The sequence below is a fragment of the Notolepis coatsorum genome (genome assembly GCF_963971535.1).
Source record: "Notolepis coatsorum genome assembly, chromosome: 1".
Lineage (NCBI taxonomy): Eukaryota > Metazoa > Chordata > Actinopteri > Aulopiformes > Paralepididae > Notolepis > Notolepis coatsorum.
The window spans coordinates 149,051,208-149,074,547 of record NC_140165.1 but is presented as its reverse complement, the minus strand read 5'-3'; the positions used below and the strand labels follow the sequence as shown (position 1 = coordinate 149,074,547).

The 23,340-nt window shown below is 43.1% G+C and overlaps 2 protein-coding genes across 6 annotated transcripts in view; one reads left to right on the top strand and one right to left on the bottom strand.

Annotated features, from left to right (window-relative positions):
• The window catches only part of slc15a4 (solute carrier family 15 member 4), an 80,104-nt gene extending 70,046 nt beyond the window's left edge, over positions 1-10,058 (bottom strand). The window contains exons 1-5 of the mRNA XM_084325776.1: positions 9,912-10,058; positions 9,031-9,652; positions 1,980-2,275; positions 804-945; positions 577-657 (exon numbers count right to left, since the gene is read on the bottom strand). Coding sequence (XP_084181902.1) covers positions 577-657; positions 804-945; positions 1,980-2,275; positions 9,031-9,609 — 1,098 coding nt within the window. The 5' untranslated portion in view covers positions 9,610-9,652; positions 9,912-10,058. The remainder of the gene's footprint in view (positions 1-576; positions 658-803; positions 946-1,979; positions 2,276-9,030; positions 9,653-9,911) is intronic.
• A 462-nt stretch (positions 10,059-10,520) lies between these two features.
• glt1d1 (glycosyltransferase 1 domain containing 1) overlaps positions 10,521-23,340 on the top strand; it is an 82,938-nt gene continuing 70,118 nt past the window's right edge. For all 5 annotated transcript variants that reach the window (XM_084322505.1, XM_084322504.1, XM_084322502.1 and 2 more), the window contains exons 1-5: positions 10,521-10,786; positions 11,891-12,042; positions 13,442-13,547; positions 21,902-21,953; positions 22,932-22,968. In XM_084322505.1, coding sequence (XP_084178631.1) covers positions 10,716-10,786; positions 11,891-12,042; positions 13,442-13,547; positions 21,902-21,953; positions 22,932-22,968 — 418 coding nt within the window. In that variant the 5' untranslated portion in view covers positions 10,521-10,715. The remainder of the gene's footprint in view (positions 10,787-11,890; positions 12,043-13,441; positions 13,548-21,901; positions 21,954-22,931; positions 22,969-23,340) is intronic.

Genomic DNA, 23,340 nt, shown 5'->3' with positions numbered 1-23,340 from the left:
AGGGACTGGTCACGGTGAGATATAATCTGGTTGCTAATCTGAGGTATTAGTCTGTGGAGTGAAGGTGTGATTTAATTCCCTGGGTATTAGCAACCTTTAGTTGCTTCCAGCTGTTGCCTGGGACTGGTTCTCAACCTACGGACTAATTTGTCTTCGGTAGCGAGGAGTGTACTGTAGTAGTTCAAAACCAATTCACACACAGAGACAGGATACTATGGCCCCATCGGACAGTATTTCTATTTTTCCCCCAGTGGCATCAAAACAGTCTTTGTTTTTGTGATGCAAATATAAATATATAAATAACTGTTTAACAAGTATCGGTTTAATGTGTCTGTTTAATCGTATATCTGTTTAATCTGTCAATTAAAAGTTTTCGTTGTCAGGCCACAGATCTTAGTATACTTTAAACCAAATGTTCTTAAACTTTTCCAACATAGGAATCAAGCTGGCTAAATTAGTCTGACCCTGGGACCCAGTCAGTCTGTACTCGTATCCCATAGATCCCATAGAGACCCATAGATTAAGAAACCCTGCTTTAGACAGCAGGCTGACTGACAGCTTCCTCCATTGGCTTACCTGGTCAGTGGTGCCGTTCAGGCTGGGATTAATGTCAGGAATCTTCAGATGGAGGCTCTGTAAGACATACGTGGTCTGCATCTGTAATACAACGAGGATATGACTGTAGCAGCGTGGTGCCAATAGTCCAGAGGACTTCATCGTATAATCATTAGGATTTCTTCTGCAAAAGAAACCTCCCCAATCGTATTCCAATGCTGAAACAGCACATTAGATATTGGTCTCACCTGGAAGTACACAGTCCAGTATGGGATAAGGGCAAAGAAGACTGGGAGGACTTTCAACAGGGATTTCACCTCCTCGACTTTCTCCTCTGGAAATCTCCCTCCATAGGTCACTTTGGCACTATCCAAAAGTGTTGGTTTGGGCCTTGGTCACAAAATGGAAGCAAAACACTGTTCAAAGCAGCTCTGTGTGTGTGACTGATGGCAGCAATACAATCCATTAAATATCCAATAAACATATAATTAAACCAAACTGTTGAGATGGAGACTTTTTAATCAGCTGTTTTTTTACGAGTCTCCCCTTTAAATAACAGCACTTCTGGAGAGAGGAACTGAAATTTTATTCTAAAGCCTATAATCCCTGTCTCTGGAGAAATGCCTTAATAAGGAATTCTTGAAGGGCTGCGAAGGAATTGGCTAACTTAAAATATTCAATGTCAAGTTTTTGAAGTCATGGAACAGCACTTAGGAATAACTTTCCACCACAGAGAATGATGATGAATGCCTGGACCACTGATAAAAGAGAAAAAAAACACACACACACACACACACACAGAACAGGGGGGGATCAAAAGAGGCTTAAACATAAAGGTCCACCAGCAACACTTTGCTGTGCTATCCTGCTGGATCAGAGACACCATGCCAGAGAGATCTCATGTGCACCCCAAATTAGATGCCACATACAGAGGTGTCCGATTATCATTCATGAAAGCATTGCTACAATGTACAGTAATTATTTAGTTTGTCCTGTTGTTTTCTTTGTAACATTTTCATTCTGTTGACAGTTAAATTATGATAATTATTATAATCAATTTTTTTACTAGGGATGCTCAATATTGGCTTTTTTACCGATACCGATATAGTCCAACTCTTAATTTCCTATACCGATATCAACCGATACCGATATATGCAGGGTTCCCCCCCCCCCCCAAAAAACAGAATAATTTCAGGTAATTAACATTACATATATCTCTTGTTGTGGAATTAACACAACATTATGCATACTTTTGACAAAAAATTTAATCAGAATTTGTTCTTCTTGTTATTTTTTTCTTTTTTCTTTTAAACCGATACCGATATTTTCCTATATCACATTTTAATGCCAATATCGGCCGATAATATCGGACATCCCTATTTTTTACATCAACAAATGCATTGATATGACAGTCATCCTCTCACCGGAGTAGGTTGGGCTCCTTGGGGGTCCACGAGGAGCAGCAGGCAAAGCCCAGGATCTTGAACATGTCGGAGAAGGCGCTGCCGTCGGCGGGCTTGGTAATAAAGACAGTGCGGCCTAGCAGAAAGACCAGGAAAGACACTCCCAGGCAAACAGCTGGGATGATGTAGCCCAGCTCAAAGCTGATGTTCTGCTGGATGAAGGCGACGCCTCCCAGTGACAGGATGGCTCCCAAATTGATGCACCAGTAAAACCAGTTGAAGAACCGACGTGTGGCCTCTGGTCCTCTGTCTTTAACCTGCGAGTCACACAATGCGTGACGTCACAATGATGACACTGCTAGTTAGTCAGTTAATTCTAGGGCTAAATAGAAGTTTGATAGGAATGAAATCGGTAGTAACAACTTGTTATGTGTGAAGAGCCGTGTCACCATATTACAATGTTGTTAGACTACAAATTTAGCTCTTTGTTATTCTTGTGTTTAAAAAAATAAATAAACACACACATAAGGGGGGGGGGGGGGGGGGGGGGGGTCTTGGGATACATTAGAGACTGATTAGTAACTGAAGCTAATATTTTGTTTCTTATCTTATAACGCAGGGCTGCTGTAACCTTTGAACATTGTCACAGGACAGGACACATTATGACACCTCCAACAAACGGTTCACAATTATGCATCACTCATCCAAGATCACTTTCTGTCACATGCTAATGATGTTAAAGTCAAGCTAATGGAGTTATTTACGCAATAGCACATTGTCCTGCTGACGTTTACCCATGAACAACTTTTGTATTTCTCTTTTTTGATATAAATGTGTGATATAATCTTTATAATAATAAAGATTTCAAATATAAGTGACCAGATCTAGCAAATCGTGTACTAGGCTACAATCACCACATTCGGGGCCATTGGGACCCGTCTAATCCCACTCTATGCTAGTGGGGCTGGTTAAGAGACTAGTGGGGCTGGTTAACACATTCGGGGCCATTGGGATTAGACGGGCCCCACTCTATGAGGCCAGCTTTTCATTACAAGTTTTCACTGTGCGTGAGGTTGTTTGTAGAGCTAAATCTATATTTTATATTATTGCTATGTGTCCATTGTCATTGTCAATTGACAGTATAAACCTTCCCTTCAATATGCCATAAAGAAAAAAAAAATCATCAATACGTTCCCGTTTTATAGCGTCATGAATATGAACTATATACCGCAATGGTCTGGGGTAATTCCTGCAAAGCTAGTTATAGGGCGTTATTGGCCGCCATGCGTTGAGCGCCAAAAAACGAGTTAACTCGTTTCTATGATTGTTATTTCCTTTATTCGCTATTGCCATTCATAATTCATCCAGCAAGGCTCCGGGAGACTCTGGACTCTGTCGGATATTGTAACGGCTCAATACCGCCGCCTGGTGGATTTTGGGCGAGTTGCACTCCACTCTCAACCGGATGGTGCATTCTGTGCATTGGCGAAAATTTTCCGGGCAGAGCTCTCTTGTTATGTGGTTTATTGCGTTGTACAAACGGAAAACGGATCTAGCAGATGGAAATCAAATAATTGGAATATTTTTTCTCCATTTACTTCATTGCAATCCATCTGATCAACGTATGATGTCGTACTAAAGAAAGCCATTACTGACAATCAAGGAATCATAAACGACCCCCCCCCCCTTTCCTTCACGCATGATGGAGCATAATGTATACCGATCAATATGCGTCGGGCCTATAACTCGCGTTCTAGGAATTACTGCAGAACACTCTAAAAACATACTTATATTCATGACGGTATTAACGCGACAATGTATGAATGGAAAAATATAACATTCCCACATCCGGAACGATAGATGGGCCATAGTAATGTCGATATAGCTATAATATTTGAAAAGTTATAGCCCTGCAAAGAAGGTGAGCGACTCCATAGGCTTACAGCACTGGCAGAGAGAGGTATAAGATGGTCAAACTGCATGGCAGACATCGTGTTAAAGGGAGGGGGATTCGTTTACATAGAAATCTAACCAAAATAATGTTGAGGCACTGATAACCAAACATGAGCCTAGCATATATTTGTAAATGGAACTGTGGGCCTTGCCTTTATAAACAACAACAACAACAACAACAACAACAACAACAACAACAACAACAACAACAGTAACTTTTCTGGTAGTTTTCTAGCTTCAGATATTGTTCTTCTAGAGACTCAAATTCGTTCTGTGGACAGTTTGTTTATTTAATAAGAGGTTACAAATTCATCTCCCAAAACTACATAGTGCACCTCTAAGGTAACTGGAAAGCATATTTGGAGACATTCATTGCCTGTGCATAAATCTGGAGCTTGGGAGTTCCTCTCTGCTTTTGACAGTGTGTGTATGTGTGTAACAAAATTATTAGCAAATGTTTTGCTGATCCAGCAGTGCAATCAAAGTCCATTTCTGGCTGCCAGCCTCTACAGAGCTTGGAGACAATAGATTCCAATCCAAGTCGCTCTAATGTCTCCAACGGCAGCCTTTCATTAAAAACTATTCCAGAAGGGGAAAGACTTGGGAGAGATGACGTTTTATGATGAGAGGCAGAGAGATGAAGTCTAATCACCCCCACCTCACCCCTCAAGGCCAATGCTAATCTAAACCTGTATATAGTAATCTTTATTTTAGTCATCTTATTTTATTCTATGCTAAATTTATTCTATTGCACTGCACACCTGAAACAAGTGACAATAAAGGAATCTGAATCTGAAACCCTGAAAGCATGTGTTGTTACTACCAATATCAGAGGTGTGTGGTTTCTTTGTATATTCATTTCCATCTTAAACCTTAACTCATTCAACGCCAGACCCGAGGATAGTCGCGTTATCTCGCCAACCGTTCAGCGCCAGACCCGAGTATAGTCGGGTTTTCATCTTTATTTCTTTTATTAGCTATATCCATACATTTTTCATCCATCCAGCCTGATGTTATCATTGGTAATGGGTCTGAGCTCGCAAAATGGCAAATACCGCCACCTACGCCTTCCAGCCGGTATTGCACTCTATTAGAAATGGTGTAGTTTCTTTTCAGGGCCGATCTGAGCCGTGCGGGCGGGGTTTAAATACTCCGCCGGCAGGACTAGCCTTTACAACATTACATCTGCTATGCTGCCCCCCCCCCCCCCCCCTTCATATGCAATGCCGGGCAATGTGGGACGGAGCTCCACGAGTAGGGATGGGAATCGAAAACCGGTTCATGGTGGTGCAACATACAAATGTGTTCGTGTAGCAACACAAGCCAATACCTTATAGGACAGGGGTCCGGGGAGGGAGCTCTGTCTCTGTCTGTGTGTCTGTGTGTGTGTGTGTGTGTGTGAGACAGAAGTCGGAGGAATAACGACCTGTTATTCAATAGATTAAATTAGTTTAAGAATAAAAAAATAAATACATTTTAAGAGAATCTCAAATACATTATTTTATTTAAGTGTAGGCTATAGTTAATGTTTTATTTTTTACAGTTTTTGTATTTTTCTGACATGGGGGCTCAACAATAAATGACAATGAGAAATGTCAAGTTGCATGTTGTTATTCTAACCAGCTTAGACCCCTACGCTCTGCATCTTCTGGCCGCCTCAGACCTACTCCTATCCAAGCTCCGGGAGGGTCATCAAAGAGAAGTCGCCTATTCTCAGTCCTTGCCCCACAATGGTGGAATGAACTACCCACCCCAGTTAGGACAGCCGAATCACGTCCAATCTTTCGCCGTCGACTAAAGACGCACTTCTTCAACCATTATCTGAATAAAAAAATATATATCTAACCCTAACTAACCGTACTGTCATGCACTTGTCCTAATAAACTAACCTACACTGTAGCACTCAACACTTTGATGAACATTGTTGCTCAGCTGATAGAGTTGTGCCCTTCCTGATGGCTTGTCGTACAGAACTTGTAAGTCGCTTTGGATAAAAGCGTCAGCTAAATGACTAAATGTAAATGTAAATGTAGTCCTGTTGCATTTCCAATTTATTTATGTAAATTATAAATTGATCAGGTATCGATAAGGGTATCGATAAAGAATCGAATCGATAAGCAGAATCGATAATGGAATCGTATCGATAAAATCCTATCAATTCCCATCCCTATCCACGAGCAGTATTTGGAATGGCGATCAGATAATTGGATTATTTCTTTTGCATTACATCAGAGACCAGGTAAGGACTCTATATATAAAATCTTACATTGATCTGATATTTCTTTCTACCGCGATCAAAGCTGTGTGTGTGTGTGTGGCTGTTTACCGTTGAGTGCAGGAGGTGGCGGGGCGAGCGCAGCGCTACGAGGGCCATTTCATGTGTGCATGAGGAAGGATAATAATGATAATCTAGCATTGATTTCAGGAAGATTCGATAATCAGGCGAAAAATGACAACGTGTTTAGTGTATTCCACTAAAGGGCTATTATCGCGTTTTTTCCTGGGATTACTAAGAATCACCAAAACTATACTCATATTCAAAACGGTATAAAACGAAAATGTACGGATGAAAAAACAATCTGTTTCGTGTATGTTGACTAGAAGCAACTCACTGACAATCGACGGGTGTATTAGACCCATAGCTATAATATAAGATATATTTTAAGCACTCACAAATCTCGCAGTCTCTCCATTGATTAAAGCGATGGCGTACTAGCGCCCTCTGGCGCATTAAGCGATGGCGCAGAATGAGTTAATGCCTCTTTACTGTAAGAGGGTGTGTTGACTTCAGACTAGGGATGTCCGATATTATCGGCCGACCGATATTATCGGCAGTAAAATGTGATATCGAAAAATATCGGTATCGTAAAAAAATAATTAAATTTTCTTTTTTTAACCTTTATTTACCCAGACAAGCAAGTAAGAACCAATTCTTATTTTATTTATTGTCAAAAGTATGCATGTTGGTTTAATTCAACAACTTGTATGTTAATTTTAACTTTTTTAATGATCATATTTTGCACAGATAATGCTTACATTTAGAAAGCCTCTTGAATGCATCCAGTGAAATTATTAGTTACCTGAAATTATTCCGTTTTTTGGGGGGGAAACCCTGCATATATCGGTATCGGTTGATATCGGTATCATATCGGTATCGGAAATTAAGAGTTGGACAATATCGGAATATCGGTATCGGTAAAAAAGCCAATATCGAGCATCCCTACTTCAGACATAACTATTCACCTGACGTATAGCAAACTGTCCTGATTAAACACTACTTGGTCCTGTGGTGGGAACATATAGCCTAATAAAAGAACAGAAACCTACCATCTAGTCGAATGCTATGAATGTGTAAGAAACCAGTTCTAAAATACTAATGTGACACTGACACATATGACATCGCCTGACTTTCACCTCACAAACTGCCGTGATGTTCTAAAGAGTGGACATTCCAACAAGAAGTCATGAAAATAAAATTTGACGATGCCTGTTGATTTGCTGAATTGAAATAATGTCACAGATAGACATTTTACATCAGCAGTCCAACATGACAGAAACGGGAAATGTCTAGAGAGAGAGACAGAGACAGGGGACAGACAGACAGACAGACAGACAGACAGACTACATATAAGCATGTTGCCTTTTAATATTGCTTTGATTTGACCCTGACCTAAAAAACAAAACAAACGTGGTGCCAAAGTCACTTTCCTTGGAATGGTTGGAGTGGTCTTGATTAATTATTTTGAAAAACATGACTCCATTGATAAACGTCTTTCTTTTCTAAAGTGTTCTTTGTAATAGGCTCTTAACGGGGGTAATCATGCATTATGACATTAATCTAGTAGGCAATAAGACAGATGGGATGTGCCTGTATATGTATAGTGTGTATAAATAGCTGAGAGTAGGTTACTTGTTGAATATAAGTGTTCTCCACAATCTCAACCAACCAATCACCGATCCGACTTTTTCAGTCCCGATACCGATACCTGGGTTTGGGTATCGGCCAATACCGATACCGATCCGATACCCATTACCCATTACCCATTGTCCACCCCCCCCACCCCCCCCCCCCCCCATATATAAATAAATAAAATATTTAGTTTTTAAGAATTGTAAAGGATCACAAGTGTGTTTTTGATTTGTTGTAAACAAAGACAGAAAATAAACTTCATTCATTCAATTAATAAACTGTATGCCTCACTGTCACTGTGGAAGAGACTGGGATAATTCTTTTGTGCAAGGCAACATCCGGCTTGACTTAAAACATTACTTTCTTAGTGAAACTAAATGTAACAAATGAACACTTAGATATAAATGTACTGAATGGTTATTTATTATTTTATTTATTATTTAAAAAAATAATAATAATAAAAATCAGATATATAAAAAAGAAATTACCGATACCCGATCCAGCTATTTTACTGATATCGGCGGCTGATACCGATACCAATATCGGATCGGTGCATCCCCCCCCCCCCCCCCCCCCCTGTTCCTATTGCACAACAGTACATCAACTAAATTGTTTCCAGGCGACAAATTTGTGCAACCACTACGGGACAACCCAACAGCCAATTGTGTTAATAAGCTCATTTATAATAGAAAAACAGCTGTGTGCCATGAGTGAGGTGTGCTTAGTCACACTACGATGTAAGCACTGATGAAAGTCGTGCACTGAAACGTTGGCTATTAAACTGATGATGCTTGGAAGAGCAGTGAGAGTGTTTCAAGATGTGCCAAATATTATACAGATGTGATGTGTTTCACTTCTTATTATTACTGAATATTCTCTAATGTTAGGGTTGTTATGTATCTGAGTGAGTGAGTGAGTGAGTGAGGGGAGGGGAGGGAGAGAAAGAAAGAAAGAATTGTTGTTGACCAAAGACTATCCTCCAAAATGGAAATCCCATGAGGCCAATTATCAATGGTTCCGATCAGCAGTCTCTGTCAGGGGAATGCACGTCTGATTGAGCTGCAATGGTACAACACAGCACTCTCTGAACTACCGCATGTCTGATCTATAAAATAATGTCAGTCACACTGTGCATGCCTGATCTCATCCAGGCCCACCCTATAATGACAATGAACAGAATGAGTTTGAATTAGACCGTTCATACTCTACCTGGTCTGCCCCGAATGGAGTGATGTTTGACTTCACAGTACCCACACCTAATGCAATGAGGACAAGTCCACCGTAGATCGCTATCCCACAATACGGCGGGCGAATGGGACAGTTTAAGTTGCTGGGAGGAGTACTGTTGCCAGTACTCATACATTCGGCAGGTTGCACTGGAAATGCCATCTCCTTGCCACACAAACTAATCATGGAGTCTTGATTGGCAATGAATGGGAAAAACAACATGCCAATGAAATACAGGATCAAACTACCAGCTATTGTCCAGAATTTCCCAAGGTATGCATCAGCCAACCAACCGCCAAATGGTGAAATCAAGTAAGTAATTCCCATGAACATCAGGGGTGCTTGGCTTGCCTGCGTGCCCTCCCAATAAAAGGGGCTACTGTTAAGGAAAAGGACCAGATTGGATGTGATGCCATAAAATGCAATCCTTTCCAGTGATTCAGCCAGTAGGATGGCAGCACAGGCCAGTCGTCTGCCATGGAACACTGACGGTGCAGGTCTGTTGACAGTCCCCGAGTCCAAAAGAGGGGTGCTCTCACTGGTTCTCCTGTTGCTGGCCATTGTCAGCCTACAATATCCCAGGAGTTACTGTAAAACGTTGGACCTGCATAACAATATGAACACATGTGATCAGTTAGATGACGTTGTCTTCAAGGGATTATTAAATGACTATATATAATGATTGCAGGCGTTACTAGCGTTAGATACAGACTTAAATTAAGCTGACAGAGCTGCTCGATTTCCTCGCTCTGTCCACATCAGTGCCATCATGATCATGTTACAGTAGAACACCTAATGATATTAGCTAGCTTTAGCATGATTCGCAATATAAACACTAACCAAAACTTTTCGCAATACAGTACCTTTAATTAATGAAATACGCCCGCAGGTTCCCCATTCAACTAGATGTATCTGCCGCTGAACAGTCCGACATTAGTACTCTGATCACAACAGAAAACAGTAGATATTATCAACAAACAAATAAGACAGGACTGTCAGTGTCACAGTACTACCGCGTGACAGAACGTTCAGCAAATAATCGTATTTGCGCGTGTCCCCTGCGCACGATCTACACATAGCTGCGCTAAGACTAGTCCATGCGAGTCAAGGTTGCTAGTCAATCCATGCAGTATATAATGCTGTTATTTTTGTTCAGACGCTGTGACACACTCGAGAAGGAAGCAGTTGTTTCCTGTTTTGGGGGCAAGGTTTGACGTTACCTCTGATAGCTGCACTGCACAGCGTTCCTACCAAATCCAATAGGTCATTGGGCCAGTCAGTGGTAGTTTGACGCAGTTGGTCACTTCAAAACGACATCGTGTGTATATAAATTAAATATATTATGTGTGTGTTTGTGTGTGCGTGCGTGCGAAAGTTAGCTAGCTACCACTTGTTTCTAGGGGGTCCTTTAAGAGACGGACGTGTAAACATTGGGCAGCATGCTGTAACCACAGTGCTTTGACGTGGCGAGTACTACTGTCTGTCACTGACTGTTAGTCTCCACTTATCTCATCATGACTTTAGGAAACCTGATACTGGCTGCGATCTGTCGAGCTTCACACGATAACAGCAGTCCGACAGCTTTGCTCAATGTTCCATTTGACATTCAATACATTTATACCGTTAGGTGACACTAGCTTGATAACATAATCGTTAGTAGTGGAGATATGAAATTACTTTTTCTTGCCTGCCTCAGTCCAAAAACAACAGGGAATTGCACTACAGCTGAGAGAATAAGGTAACTTGCTTTGTGTCTAACTAAGCGCATCTAACCTCGTTAGCGCGCTCTAAATCAGTCTTCAACACCAATGATATTGTTTAATGATTATGTTGCATATCCATTAAAACAAAGAGGTTGTTTTCTTGGACTCGTCAGAAAGCTCACTATGCAACGTTACTAGTATACTAGCTTACCACCTAGCTTAAGCTTTATCTGAAGTAAAATTGCACAACTAGCCTGTGACCTAACATGTATTTCCTACCAATATGGCACAATGACATAAACACAGAACATTGGCTACGATTGTCATTTAATGATTATCAACCTGCTGTTTTATTACAACCACCTGTTGTTTGCTTACTAAGATAAATTCATACATAATATGCCCTTTTCATTGCAGGCATTTTGACATGTCATAGCAGGGTAAACGTGGGAGTAATTGATAACATTAAGGATGGTCCTGTTCCATGTAGGTTTGTCATAGCAATTCCAGTGAGACAGCATGCACAATACCAGGGCCCTGGTCCTGCCCTGGCACACCTAAATGAAGTAGTAGGGTAAGATGGAGGAGACGTCACTGGTCATATCATGTGAAAATCTGGGTATAACACATGCTCAATTAAAACTTGTCAGCATTTCCATTTCCATTAAATATGGTTTCCTAACACTCCACCAGCGCAATCTGACCATGTGCTGTACCCCATCTCCCATTGGGTGACATACTGGTGACTTATTCTCCAATATATTAGCCTTGACCTAAATGGAACGCAACTATAATTAATGTTATTAATATGAAAAGGGCCTATGCAACAACAATATCTGTACCGACATGTAATTAAAGTGCTGTTAGCCATTTTTCTGGCATTTACAGTCATTTAACTTCCATGTTCTGAGGTGGTTTACACGCAGGCCTACTCATTTGATTTGTATTATTAGCTGCCTGAAGTTACATTACACATACAGTTACAAGTTACCCAAGGGTATTAATAAAGAATTATCTTGTGTTATCTTATCCGCCTGTGCCTTGTAGTCGTGTATTAGGCCGACACTTTTCCATATTTTAGTATAGAATAATTTTCATACAGTGCAGTGAATCCTTTTATAATTCTGATTTGATTCCAGGTCACACATTGAATCTGCAGGTCACACCTGTGAGCTTCGAGATGTATCAGAATTCCAATCTCCTGCTGAGGTGGCTTCCCTAGCAACTCAAACCCCACCCTTTGAGGGGGCAGTGGCCATACACCTGTTCAAAGCAGGCAGGCTTCTCCTAGGTGAACCATTTCTCTAACAATTTATCCATGCTCATAGTAACCAAGTATTTATTTTTGTATTTGATAAAGACTAGGGCCTACCCAAGCTTGTAAACTTAAGGAACACACCAACATTATGGGAAATGAGCTTAAAGGAAAACTCAACATTTTGGGAAATTAGCTTGTTTAACATCTTCCCTGGACTGAGTTAGACAAGAAGATACATACCTTTTTTGTCTCTCTGCATGCATTAGGCTTAGGGAACGCCCGCACCGTTAGCCTAGCTTAGCTTCATCACTGGAAGTGGGGCAGACCTTTAACCAAGTTCCCTACAGTCACTCCAAATACAATCAAAATACAACTCCAAAACGTTCCTGTAAACATGTTGTGACCTGTGTATTTACCACGTGGAGAAATAAAAAATAATTGTATTAGACATTTCCGTTTTCTAAGCAGATATACGCAGAACTATTTTTTGCCGAACCACTGCTGTCTGGGCGCAGTGATTCCACGTCACCACTTTCTAACGTCGAGGTCAGTGTTTACATATTCGTGTCATTCAAAGGATCCAAACCGATTGACGTTATTATGGCTACCATGACTGTGGTAAGTTTTCATTTATGTTTTTAGATGGAAGGCTGTATTCCATCTGTCTAACGTTAGCGAATATTGTGAGATTGATGAATATGACATAACTTTGCTGGACTATCCAACCTAGTATAAATATCCTCAGCTGTCCCTGCATCCCTTTTGATTCAATGCTACTTTCGCTTGCTGACTGGCGTTACATTAGCCCCTTTCGTGACTGTGACGCACGGCTACAGGGCAAAAAATAGTTCAGAGTATTTTTATTGTATTTGGAGTGACTGTAGGGAACTTGGTTAAAGGTCTGCCCCACTTCCAGTGATTAAGCTAGGCTAACGGTGCGGGCGTTCCCTAAGCCTAATTCATGCAGAGAGACAAAAAGGTATGTATCTTCTTGTCTAACTCCAGGGAAGATGTTAAATAAGCTAATTTCCAAAAATGTTGGAGTTTTCCTTTAACAACTTCTCCAGAGTCAGACAAGAAGATGGATACCAATTTCCTCTCTGTGCATTCATTAGAAAACTATCCGGCTGCAAGCTAGCCTAGTTTACCACACATTAATGGAAGTATTTTTGGCCAACAACTAAGCTAGTGGTCCATATCCGATTCCATTAATTTGTGCTAAGCTAGGTTAGCTTACAGCCGGATAGCTTTCTACTGAACACGCTGAGGAAATTGGTATCTATCTTCTTGTCTGACTCTGGAGAAGATGGTAAGCTCATTTCCCGTAATGTAGGTGTGTTCCTTTAATGTAAAAAGTTGCTTATACCTGTGCACTTATAAGAGTCCCACAACTGTCAAGACCTGTCTGTTTTATGTACAACTTTTACACCAGACATCCAAGTCCCCTTTGGTGTCATCTTTGGAGGAACAGACATAAATGAAGATGTGAAAGTTGAGCACAAGCGTGTGGTTATGGAGCAGGTGCTGCTGAAAGCCAGGTGACGTTCATACAAATCACCATATCAAGATAGCAATAATTGGCCATATTCACACGGTGGCCATTTTGCTCTTATGTCATGCTCAGGTTTGGATTTCTTTCTATCCTGACTCCCAACCTGAGCATGGCAGAGCAAAATACCCACCATGTGAATATGGTCAACGGTTGAGACAGACTCACACATTACTGACCCACAAGGAGTGTCAAATGTTATTGTAGTAGTAGTAGTAGTAGTAGTAGTAGTAGTAGTAGTAGTAGTAATAACTAATAATGATGATAAATAGTTTCTTAATTAAAACAGACCACACTCTAATCATAACACTAATATTTGTATTATTAGGAGTAGTAGTATTATCATTATCTTAATATTTATTTTATTTGGCATTATAGCACCAAACTGTAAGCTACATGATTGGCTCCATTAAGGCCATATCTGTGGTACAAAATCATATTAAACTCTCAAACAGTTCAACTATTCACCTACTACAATGTTTACAGCAAAAAGGACCATTTCCAAAGTCCTTGAATCTCAATAAGTTTGCTCCGTCCAGAATTTAGAAATGTAGATGTTCGAATGTAAACCTAATCACATGCCCCTTGCTGGTCCCTGGTTGTAATATGTGACGTACACTGTGCAGCGTAGCATTCCATACAGCCTGGGACCAACAGATATGCCCCATGAAAAAGAGGTTTGGTGAATATACAGATAACAGACCAGTATCTGTGGGAAAATGAAAACGTTAGGTTATAACTATAACCAAGTTCTGTTAGTAATGGTGACGCTCGGCGTCACTCACGCACTGTACCTCGCTTGTGCACGCGGACTGAATAAAATTCCACAACGTACCTTTATATCCCAATATTCGTCTGACCACACCCCCATCAGCTTACCCTCATAAGCAGGTGTGTGGCCACCTACTCGCCTCCTTCCCAAGCTTTCACCACAAGGTGAGATCAAGGGCTGCAGCGGCGTCGGACGCCGAGCGTCACCATTACTAACAGAACTTGGTTATAGTTATAACCTAACGTTCTGTATCGTAATCGGCCGACAAATACACCACGCTGAGGCCCCCCACAACCATCAGATCAGGGAGGACCGAGCCCCCCGACCCCCCCTAATGGAGGGCACCCCCCCTATTGGGGGATCACGGGAGAGCGACGGACCCGACCGTGCGAAGAGGCACTCGAGCAACTCAATGCACAGGGTGAGCAGACCGTGGCCTGACCCCACGACTACCCACACGCACAACCCGCATGCCACCCGGGAACGAACGGAACGACCTCGTTACTGCCCCCAGAAATCACGGGGTCAAGAGCAAACCCAACCCCGTGGCAAGGCCGTAGCAGCGGAGCGCGAAGAAAGACCCAGACCCACCAAAGGGACTGGACCCCCTGGAAAACGGGGGCCCGGAGAAGTCCATGATGCCAGCATCAAGACCCCACCAGGTGGTCACCTAGTGACCCCGCCCCCCACATCACCAGCGTATTCGGACAAAGGCCCCTCACAAGAGCGGGCCCTGTCCCCCCAATAGCACACCGCCTGGCACACTGACCCTGCAGGACAGGCAGTCAGCATGGCCGTAAGAACCAAAGGCTTACCACAGAAGCAGGCAGCGCACCGGGGAAACCAGGCAACAGGCTGTAACCCGAGCCTGGAGTACTGCGGATGAGACAGGCGCCAGAGGGGTCAGCTGAAAACAGCCGCCCGGGGCGTATGCTGGCGTTGTTGACCACCATGACAAAGCCTCCCTCAATGAGGCCGAAGGCTGACACGATTGGCAGACGTCATGAACGTGCAAGGGCACACTCAACCGGGCAATCCGGGAGTTGACACTGCACCAACACACCAGAGAACCAACCACCCAGTCGTTACCCTATGCGGTGGTTGGTCCCATAACCCCTCAAGAAAAAACTCAAACGTACCTGCGGGCACTACCGCAGTACAAGTGTTTCAGTTTCCAACAGGGTTATCCCAGGCCTACGGGTCAACGAAACATTACTTCGGACCGGGCCCGGCGATACGGGGAGCACAGGGTCCCCCGAGGAGGTCAAAGACCACCCCAACAGGCCCCTCTTCGCCATGCGTAAGAGAAGAGCGAAAAGAATGGAGAACCAGCCCCAAGCACCCCGTACTTGGTATTCCCAGGAGGTCTCCCAACCAAGTACTAACCAAGACCAACCTGCGTAGCGGCCGAGATCTGAAGAGATCGGGCGTGTACAGGTTGGCACGGCCGTAAGCCATTACGACAGTGCAGAGTACAACGTACCCAACAAGGGTCCCCATAGCGCCTAACCCTGTGACACCCGGACCGACCTGGCATTTCTCCCCCTGGAAAAAGCCCAAGTCCCTCAGGGTACCAGAACAGCAGATCTGCATCCCCGGCGGACAACGGGTTCAACTGATCCGGACTAGCGTGACCAGAACCAGTCCCGTGCCCTAACCACGCCGACATGCCAACTCCAGGAGAAGGGGCAGATATGCGTGTTGATCCAAAACATGAAAAGAGGGCGCCACCCAGACATTCGGTGCGAACCGCGCCCGGTGGCCGACCCCCAGGGCGTGAGACCCCTCTACATATGTTCAGATCCATTCCGTCATCATCCCCCAGATATGAACGGGAATCCGTCGACAACCAACACAGGTCGTCGGAAGAGGAAAAAACCTCCATCCCAGTTGCTTTATAAAAACGCTGTTTTAACCTCAAGCAACCAAGGCGTGCCAGTCATTCGCCTGATCTTCAACAGAACACCCTAGCACTATGCGTGCGTCGGGACACAACCACATCAATGAACAGGCTATTTAGACCTGTCATTGAATCCCCAAGGCGCCCAGGGGAACGACAAGAGGGGTGTGATGCCTCCTAACTCCAACTCTTTTTAATAAAAAAGAAGGAAGCACCAACAGCATGAATCCAAGTCTACACAACCGGGGGTAAAAATGGTTTACATTCTTACATCCCACCACCCTCCCATAGGGAGGAGACTGAAATCCCCAGAGAGACTTCCCACGCGAGCTGTACAGATTGAAAAGAATATATTGCAACCTTGAGCCATGTAAAAGTTTGGTTTAGGGCTCTCCGGGGAGGAGGCACTGAACCCATACACACTCAATAATCGAATTGAATCGAATACACACACAATAGAGCAGGACTCCTTTTTGAAGTTCTACTCACCTTGACAATCTGAGGAAGAGGCTCTGCACTCTGAGGAGGCTCCCTCACATGGAAGGAGAGTCCTAACTCACAGAAGGCCCGAATAGGAGCTTCGTGAGGAGGAGCCCTGACCACTCCCCGAAACAGATCCATCATATGGACCCGAACAGCTCACGGAAGTCCTACCAACAGAGACGCGCACAGTGACGTACTCTATGGCGGGGGAATTTCTGTGGTGCACACGCCCAATATTCCAGGGCGTGGGACCAGGAAACTCCCTCCCCCCCCCCCCCCCCTCTTACCCTGTAACGTGCCGAACAGCAACGTGACAGGAACCTTGAAGGATAGGAGGTCTTAACCCCTGCCCATCAAAGAAGGGGAGGAAAGGATTACCAGTACACCCCTTTACGACCCCACACCCATGATACGATGTAATGACAAAAAGAGAGTATGCCACAGTCATAGTCAGCTACATGAAGCATCTAACAGCTTCACACAGCACATGTGCCAACCTGCTATCTGATTTTTACTAAGGAAAAAACACAGAATAGAGAGGGCCCCCTTAAGAGCCCCGGTACCAGACTTACACATGTGCTTCTGTGGCCAACCCAACCCAGTTGTAGGTCACACGACACACACAACCCATCATCACCTACAAAAAATGGCAAAAACACTCTACAGAGGAATGCCGTTTTTCATAATGAGAGAATACATAATTCTCGATTAGTATCGGCCACAGGCCTTGCTAAGCACACACGAAAAGTGACCAAACAATCTTTTCTTTTAGGAAAATACAGTTCCTCAAGCAGTTTTAGCACAACCCCAGCAATCAAGCTAAGGGTTACATCGTATCCCACCACACAATGACACAATATATTGTAACAACATGTCTGAGAGGAGGGTGAGGAAGTCTCCAGGGAACCGGGGGGAAAACACCCCTCCTACTTTACCCTTAATACGGCCAGTTGAACAGGTAAACCCGTTTAATATGTGAACACACTGTTCATTGTCATTACAGGCTGAGAAAAGAATTCATTCTTCACTCATATGTCACTAAGCATAGCTTTATAGGTTAGTTTAACCCCCTTAGTTGTGAGTACACGGTACATGAACACACATGATGTTTCTCAACACAACAAACCAGATCATTTTCACATCTGTAACAAACAATCCGATTTGCATGGAGAAGCTAAATACCAGTGACAAGACAATTCACACAACTCGCGTCGTATCCTAAATGTAGTGCAGCAACACTCGTTTTGGAAAACATCGTTATTTACAAAACATTTAGAAGGGAAAGAAAGAAGAAGTGTTCAAGGTCTGGTCAAGACCTTTCCTACCGTGAGCGCAGATCAAGCGAACTGCAGTCTCTAACAAAGGCACCGATAGTAACACAGCATTCCTGTGTTGTCGACATGGGCAGCGTCGCCGCTACGGTTCCCCTTGTTGACGCAGTCCTCGCCGGCCGGCCTCAGGGTAGGTTCGACTAACATCCTCTGTCAAAGATGACGTCGTAGTCAGAGTGTTTAAAGCATGTTATAGTCTCAGAACGTTCAACAGTGTAGCATTAAGCTAACGGCCGTTCTCGGCCGATAGCAGCAAGCTAACGTTTCCTAGCCTAGTGACACAACAGGCTAGCGCCTGCAGCTAACAGCTGACTGGCTAACAGGTAGGCCACAACTAGCACGCAAGCTAAGCAGCTATCACCTGAACTTGTACACAACGATATAACAAGCCACACTCAGACAGGCCACCGTTCTGAAACCCTCCTCACCTTTGAACCCCCTGAGGTCTAGAGTTTCTAGCTCCACCTTCTCAGAATATTCTCTTTTTCTTTGTTACATAATGTAAAATTACAGATTCATACCTTCAAAATAAGCCATCAATTGTCAAATTTGAGACGATAGTTTTCAATCAATGTCCTATCAAACATTCTGGTACAGTCATTACCAATTTGCAGCAGGAGCCTCTGAAGAGAATTCAGTGAATTCAGCTAATGATAAGGGAACTACACTCCTTCCCAGAATGCAATGTGATGTCAATATCAATGTCAATGACTAATTCACACCATGAAACAAAGGCCCAGCAGGGAACAATTACGGCTGAATGGGGGTATAGTGTGACTGATCAATACAGGCAGGCCTACAGCAACACACACTTTGATTTGATGCCATGCATACACACACTAGATAGACAGAGGTTTAGATATTTAGATAGATATATAATAGTAATATAATAGAAAGAGAGAAAGAAAGAAAGAAAGAAAGAAAGAAAGATACAGAGAGAGAGACATTTATAATAATAATAATTATTATTATTATTAAATAGAATCATTTTCTATAGGCTTGCCGTGGTAGTCAGTGATACTGGTGTATACACACACTAGATAGACAGAGGTTTAGACATTTAGATATATATATATATAGATATATAATAGTATAGTAATAGAGAGAGAGAGAGAGAGAGAGAGAGAGAGAGAGAGAGAAAGAAAGAAAGAAAGAAAGAAAGAAAGAAGAGATAGAGGGGGAGAGAGAGGGATATAGAGGAAGAGAAAGAAAGAGGGAGATACAGAGGAGAGATGGAGGGAGAGAGAGGGAGATATAGATAGACATGAAACCTAGGTATGTAATTTCATCTTTCCTTGTGACAATATTGTCACCCACTGTACAAGACTGTACAAGAAATTCCTTCTGTAATGTACTGATTTCTTTTGATTTCTCTGTTTGAGAGAGAGAGAGAGTGTGTGTGTGTGTGCAGGGGAGTAGCTGGGGGGGGGGGGTTAGGATGATTCCAAGGGCCCAGCAAATGCCCCAAAATTTTTTATAGATTGGGGGCCCCACATTTTTTAATAGATTGGGGGCCCACAAATTGATTCTTTCATGGGGCCCAGAATCTCCAGCTACGCCCCTGTGAGCGCACCTTTCTACTCTAGAGAGCTGTCATCACCGTGATGCGCGCTTGAATGAACTGCGAGATAACTCATAACTCGTACACACACGCACTCTGTCTCTGCCATACAGTAGTTATGTTGTTTTAGCGCGATGTGAGTATATACACGGGCGAGGATGAAAAGCATGTTAGACTACTTTTAATTCATAAATTAACGTTCGGTCGGGTCCGCGTGTATTCTCGAGAATGATAATAATAATAATGCAGGACCTCTTCAGATTATATTATCAACGACAGACAGTGAGAAACACAACCCCCCCCCCCCTCTCGCGCTGAAGAATATGCATATTAGATCACTCAGTGATTAACACCTATGCGCTGTTTGTGTGTGCGCGCGTGCATGTACGTGACGCGTTGTAGTTTCGGGGAATACAGGGATATTTAGAACTATACAATTTAGCAAGAATTAAACATATTTACAAGTCGTATTACGTTTAGCAAGTAAGGATACATATAGATTACACTATATGCACTCGAAATTGTCTTTGTTCTATTTTTACAGATTTTTGAAAAACGGGACTTCCTGAGCATTTGTGAGAGATTCTAATTCTTTTGTTCTCCGCCCACGGGAGCAATAAGACCCGTTGACTCCTAAGGGAGAAGAGAAACGAGATGTTAACACAGTTTTACAACGGTGATTTTACCATACATCCGGCGGAGCCAGCACAAGTCCCATCTGGGCTGTAGCCGACTTGAACATGGATTTTCCGATAACGAATATCCATGCCCACATTTCCTCGTTTAGGGTATACTCTCATTTGCATATGAAAGACGGGGCCTATACGGTGACAGAGAAGTACCCACGCGTCCAGAGATCCTGGGATCACCAGTTCTACTGGTCGTGGCCCACTAGTTGCTATAATGGGCTTCAAACCAAGATCCTCCGCCGTCGCCTAAAAGGCTGAACAAAGGACCCTAATCTGGGGCCGGTTTTCGTAAACATTGTCAGCTAGCCCCCATAGCACTAACAGACAAGTGGTGCTCGCAAGCAAACATTACTCACCAAACCTGGAACCCACCGCTTCTCACAACAGCGGTGCGTCCTACAGTCCAGCTGTGTCGCTGGAGGGTTTTACCCCATTCAGCCGCAGCAAGGTGGACTGCAGTTGGGAGGCATGTAGCGGCGTGAACTCCCAATACGAAAAAAACGGCGGAGGTGTAGAATGATCATCATCTTCCAGACACTCCAGTACGAAGACAATATCGCCGTATTTTCTCGAATATAGTGAGAGAGAAAATAAAGATATGATGTCAACGCATCTCTTGTTTTCCAACTTTCTCCTACTAACAACCTCGTCAAGTGGGGATCTACCAAAGGCACTTCCTTGTGGTGAAGCGAAGAAGGAGGCGAGTAGGTGGCCACACACCTGCTTATGAGGGTAAGCTGATGGGGGTGTGGTCAGACGAATATTGGGATATAAAGGTACATTGTGGAATTTTATTCAGTGCACGTGCACAAGCGAGGTACAGTGCGTGAGTGACGCCGAGCGAGAGCCGTTACGATACAGAACTGGATTACATAGAGCTGCCACTAGGAGACCTACCAGGGTCTAGATTACTTACTGGCATGAAAGAGCGAGGGTGAACAGTCTTACCGTGCAAGCTAACCCCCAGCTGTGCAGGCTGTGTGTTCTCTCGACCCCGTCCCACCTTAATACTGGAGAGTTACAGTATGCACAGAGGCTTAACCATATCTGGGCCTGTATCTTCCATTCTCTAGATTTCTCTAGATTATTTATTATGTATTGTTTGATTTTACAGTAACACACCCATCTAGTAAATCTAGGGGATAATGTGCCTTATGGGAGAAGGGGTGCCATATATGGGTCCCATGACTTCAAACGTATGAATCGCTGCACCCCCTGCTGCGTCTGCCTCTTCACACAAACCTTGATCATAACATTCAGTCACCACCCAGAGCCTGTTGGCCTGTCTCACTTTTCCCATGCAAAAACAATCATACACAACTGTCTCATTGCTCAATATTCCTTTTATATTCTTCTTTTCATTCTTAGTGTGTACATTTGAGTAAAATCCTTCCCCCTCAAAGCACAAGCAGCTTTTCTACCAGGAGTTTTTCAATCATATGCACTTGGTTTTTATTCTCTCACTGCTGGTGTGTTTTAAATGGCTTTTTGTCATTGAATTCAATTGTTTTTCACCACAATGACACTTGTGAACCTTACAGATATGATACACTAGTGAACCAAACATATGTGATAATGGGATCTTTTGTTGTTGTTTTTTGGACCAGGTTTGCTGTTGCATTCACTGACAAACTGAAAGAAGAGGCGGAGGTATTTTTGGTATGATTCAGCAGTTTTCTACTCTTACCTTTTACATAGACTAAGTGCATTATCATAAAGGCCAAACAAGGCTAGCTTAGACCAGAATGAGGTTAAGCTAATTAGGAGAGAAAGCCGGATGTTTATATTGGCATGTCTGTGACTCATGCCTCCCATGCTGGCCTCCAAGCTGTGTCTCTCACAGTTGGACTTGGCTGAAAAATCCTCAGCCCACTGCGCTCCGGTATTTAGCTCAGTAGCATCGAACAGATAGACAAAACTACCATCAATGGGATTTGATTGCAGATGAGATTTTGCTCTACTGTATAATTATATAATATGTGGTACGAATCAATTCCCAATTTACGACACATCAAGAGACAGCAGGGACCCGGCAGCCTCCATAAATAAAACAGAAGGATTTTTACTACCCAAACACAATATCCTGCCCTGTCCCATAATAGTGTAGCATTAAAACGATATTACCATGTTTTATTTTCAGATTAGATTCCACCCGTGGGCTGCAGATTGAGGCGAACGGCATTGCTTTATCTCTGTCATTTAACACTGACAGCAGGCAGCGAGGACCGGCAACTGAGAGGCGTCGCCGCGGTTTATTTTATTGAGACAGAAAACACGTGGGGGATGGATCTAACCCTCAGTGTGATAACATCCAGTCAATTTCCTTCCCATCACCTCTGATTTATTTGTGTGGGCTTCCATTTAGGGACGACTACTTAGTACTTGCTCCTTTGTTGGAACCCGTGATGTGGTACAGGAATGCCCAATTTGAACAGTTCAATGAGTAATACTGGTCTTTTGTGTGTAGCCTGCAATACTGTAATGAGAGAGAGAGGCAGTGAGTCATAGGCAAATATAATGCGTGCACACATTGGCATTTTTTTTTACCTGCAGTTCTTGCTTGGTACACAACATTCAATTTATTTATGCCTTGATTGCTACTTTATCCTGACATTATCTGCTGTTTTATCTCCATAGCTGTCCCAGAGCAATAAAATCTATGTCCAGCCCCAAGGTAAGTTCTGCAAGATGAAATATCCTCTTGTGTCTGATACTATGCAGCCCCAGCTCTCCATTGCAGCATTTGCTGTTGCATTAATCAACTTTGACAGTTTATCCCCATTATCCTACTCTGCGGTACAGAGTTTTAATTTGCTCTTCCTATTGGCTGTCATGCCACCCAGAGCACACTACTGTGTTGTCTCCCAATGGTACCATTGCTTTGCCAAATAATTTAACCACTATTAGTCTTATCAGAGAGCCCCTAGCCAGCTGTATGGCTGAGTGTCGACAGGTGGATGCTGTTTTACCTACAGCTACAGGCATGTAGTATCTACAGGTGCTGTAGCAATCATTATTTTCTATCACAACTAGCCTGTATCACTGG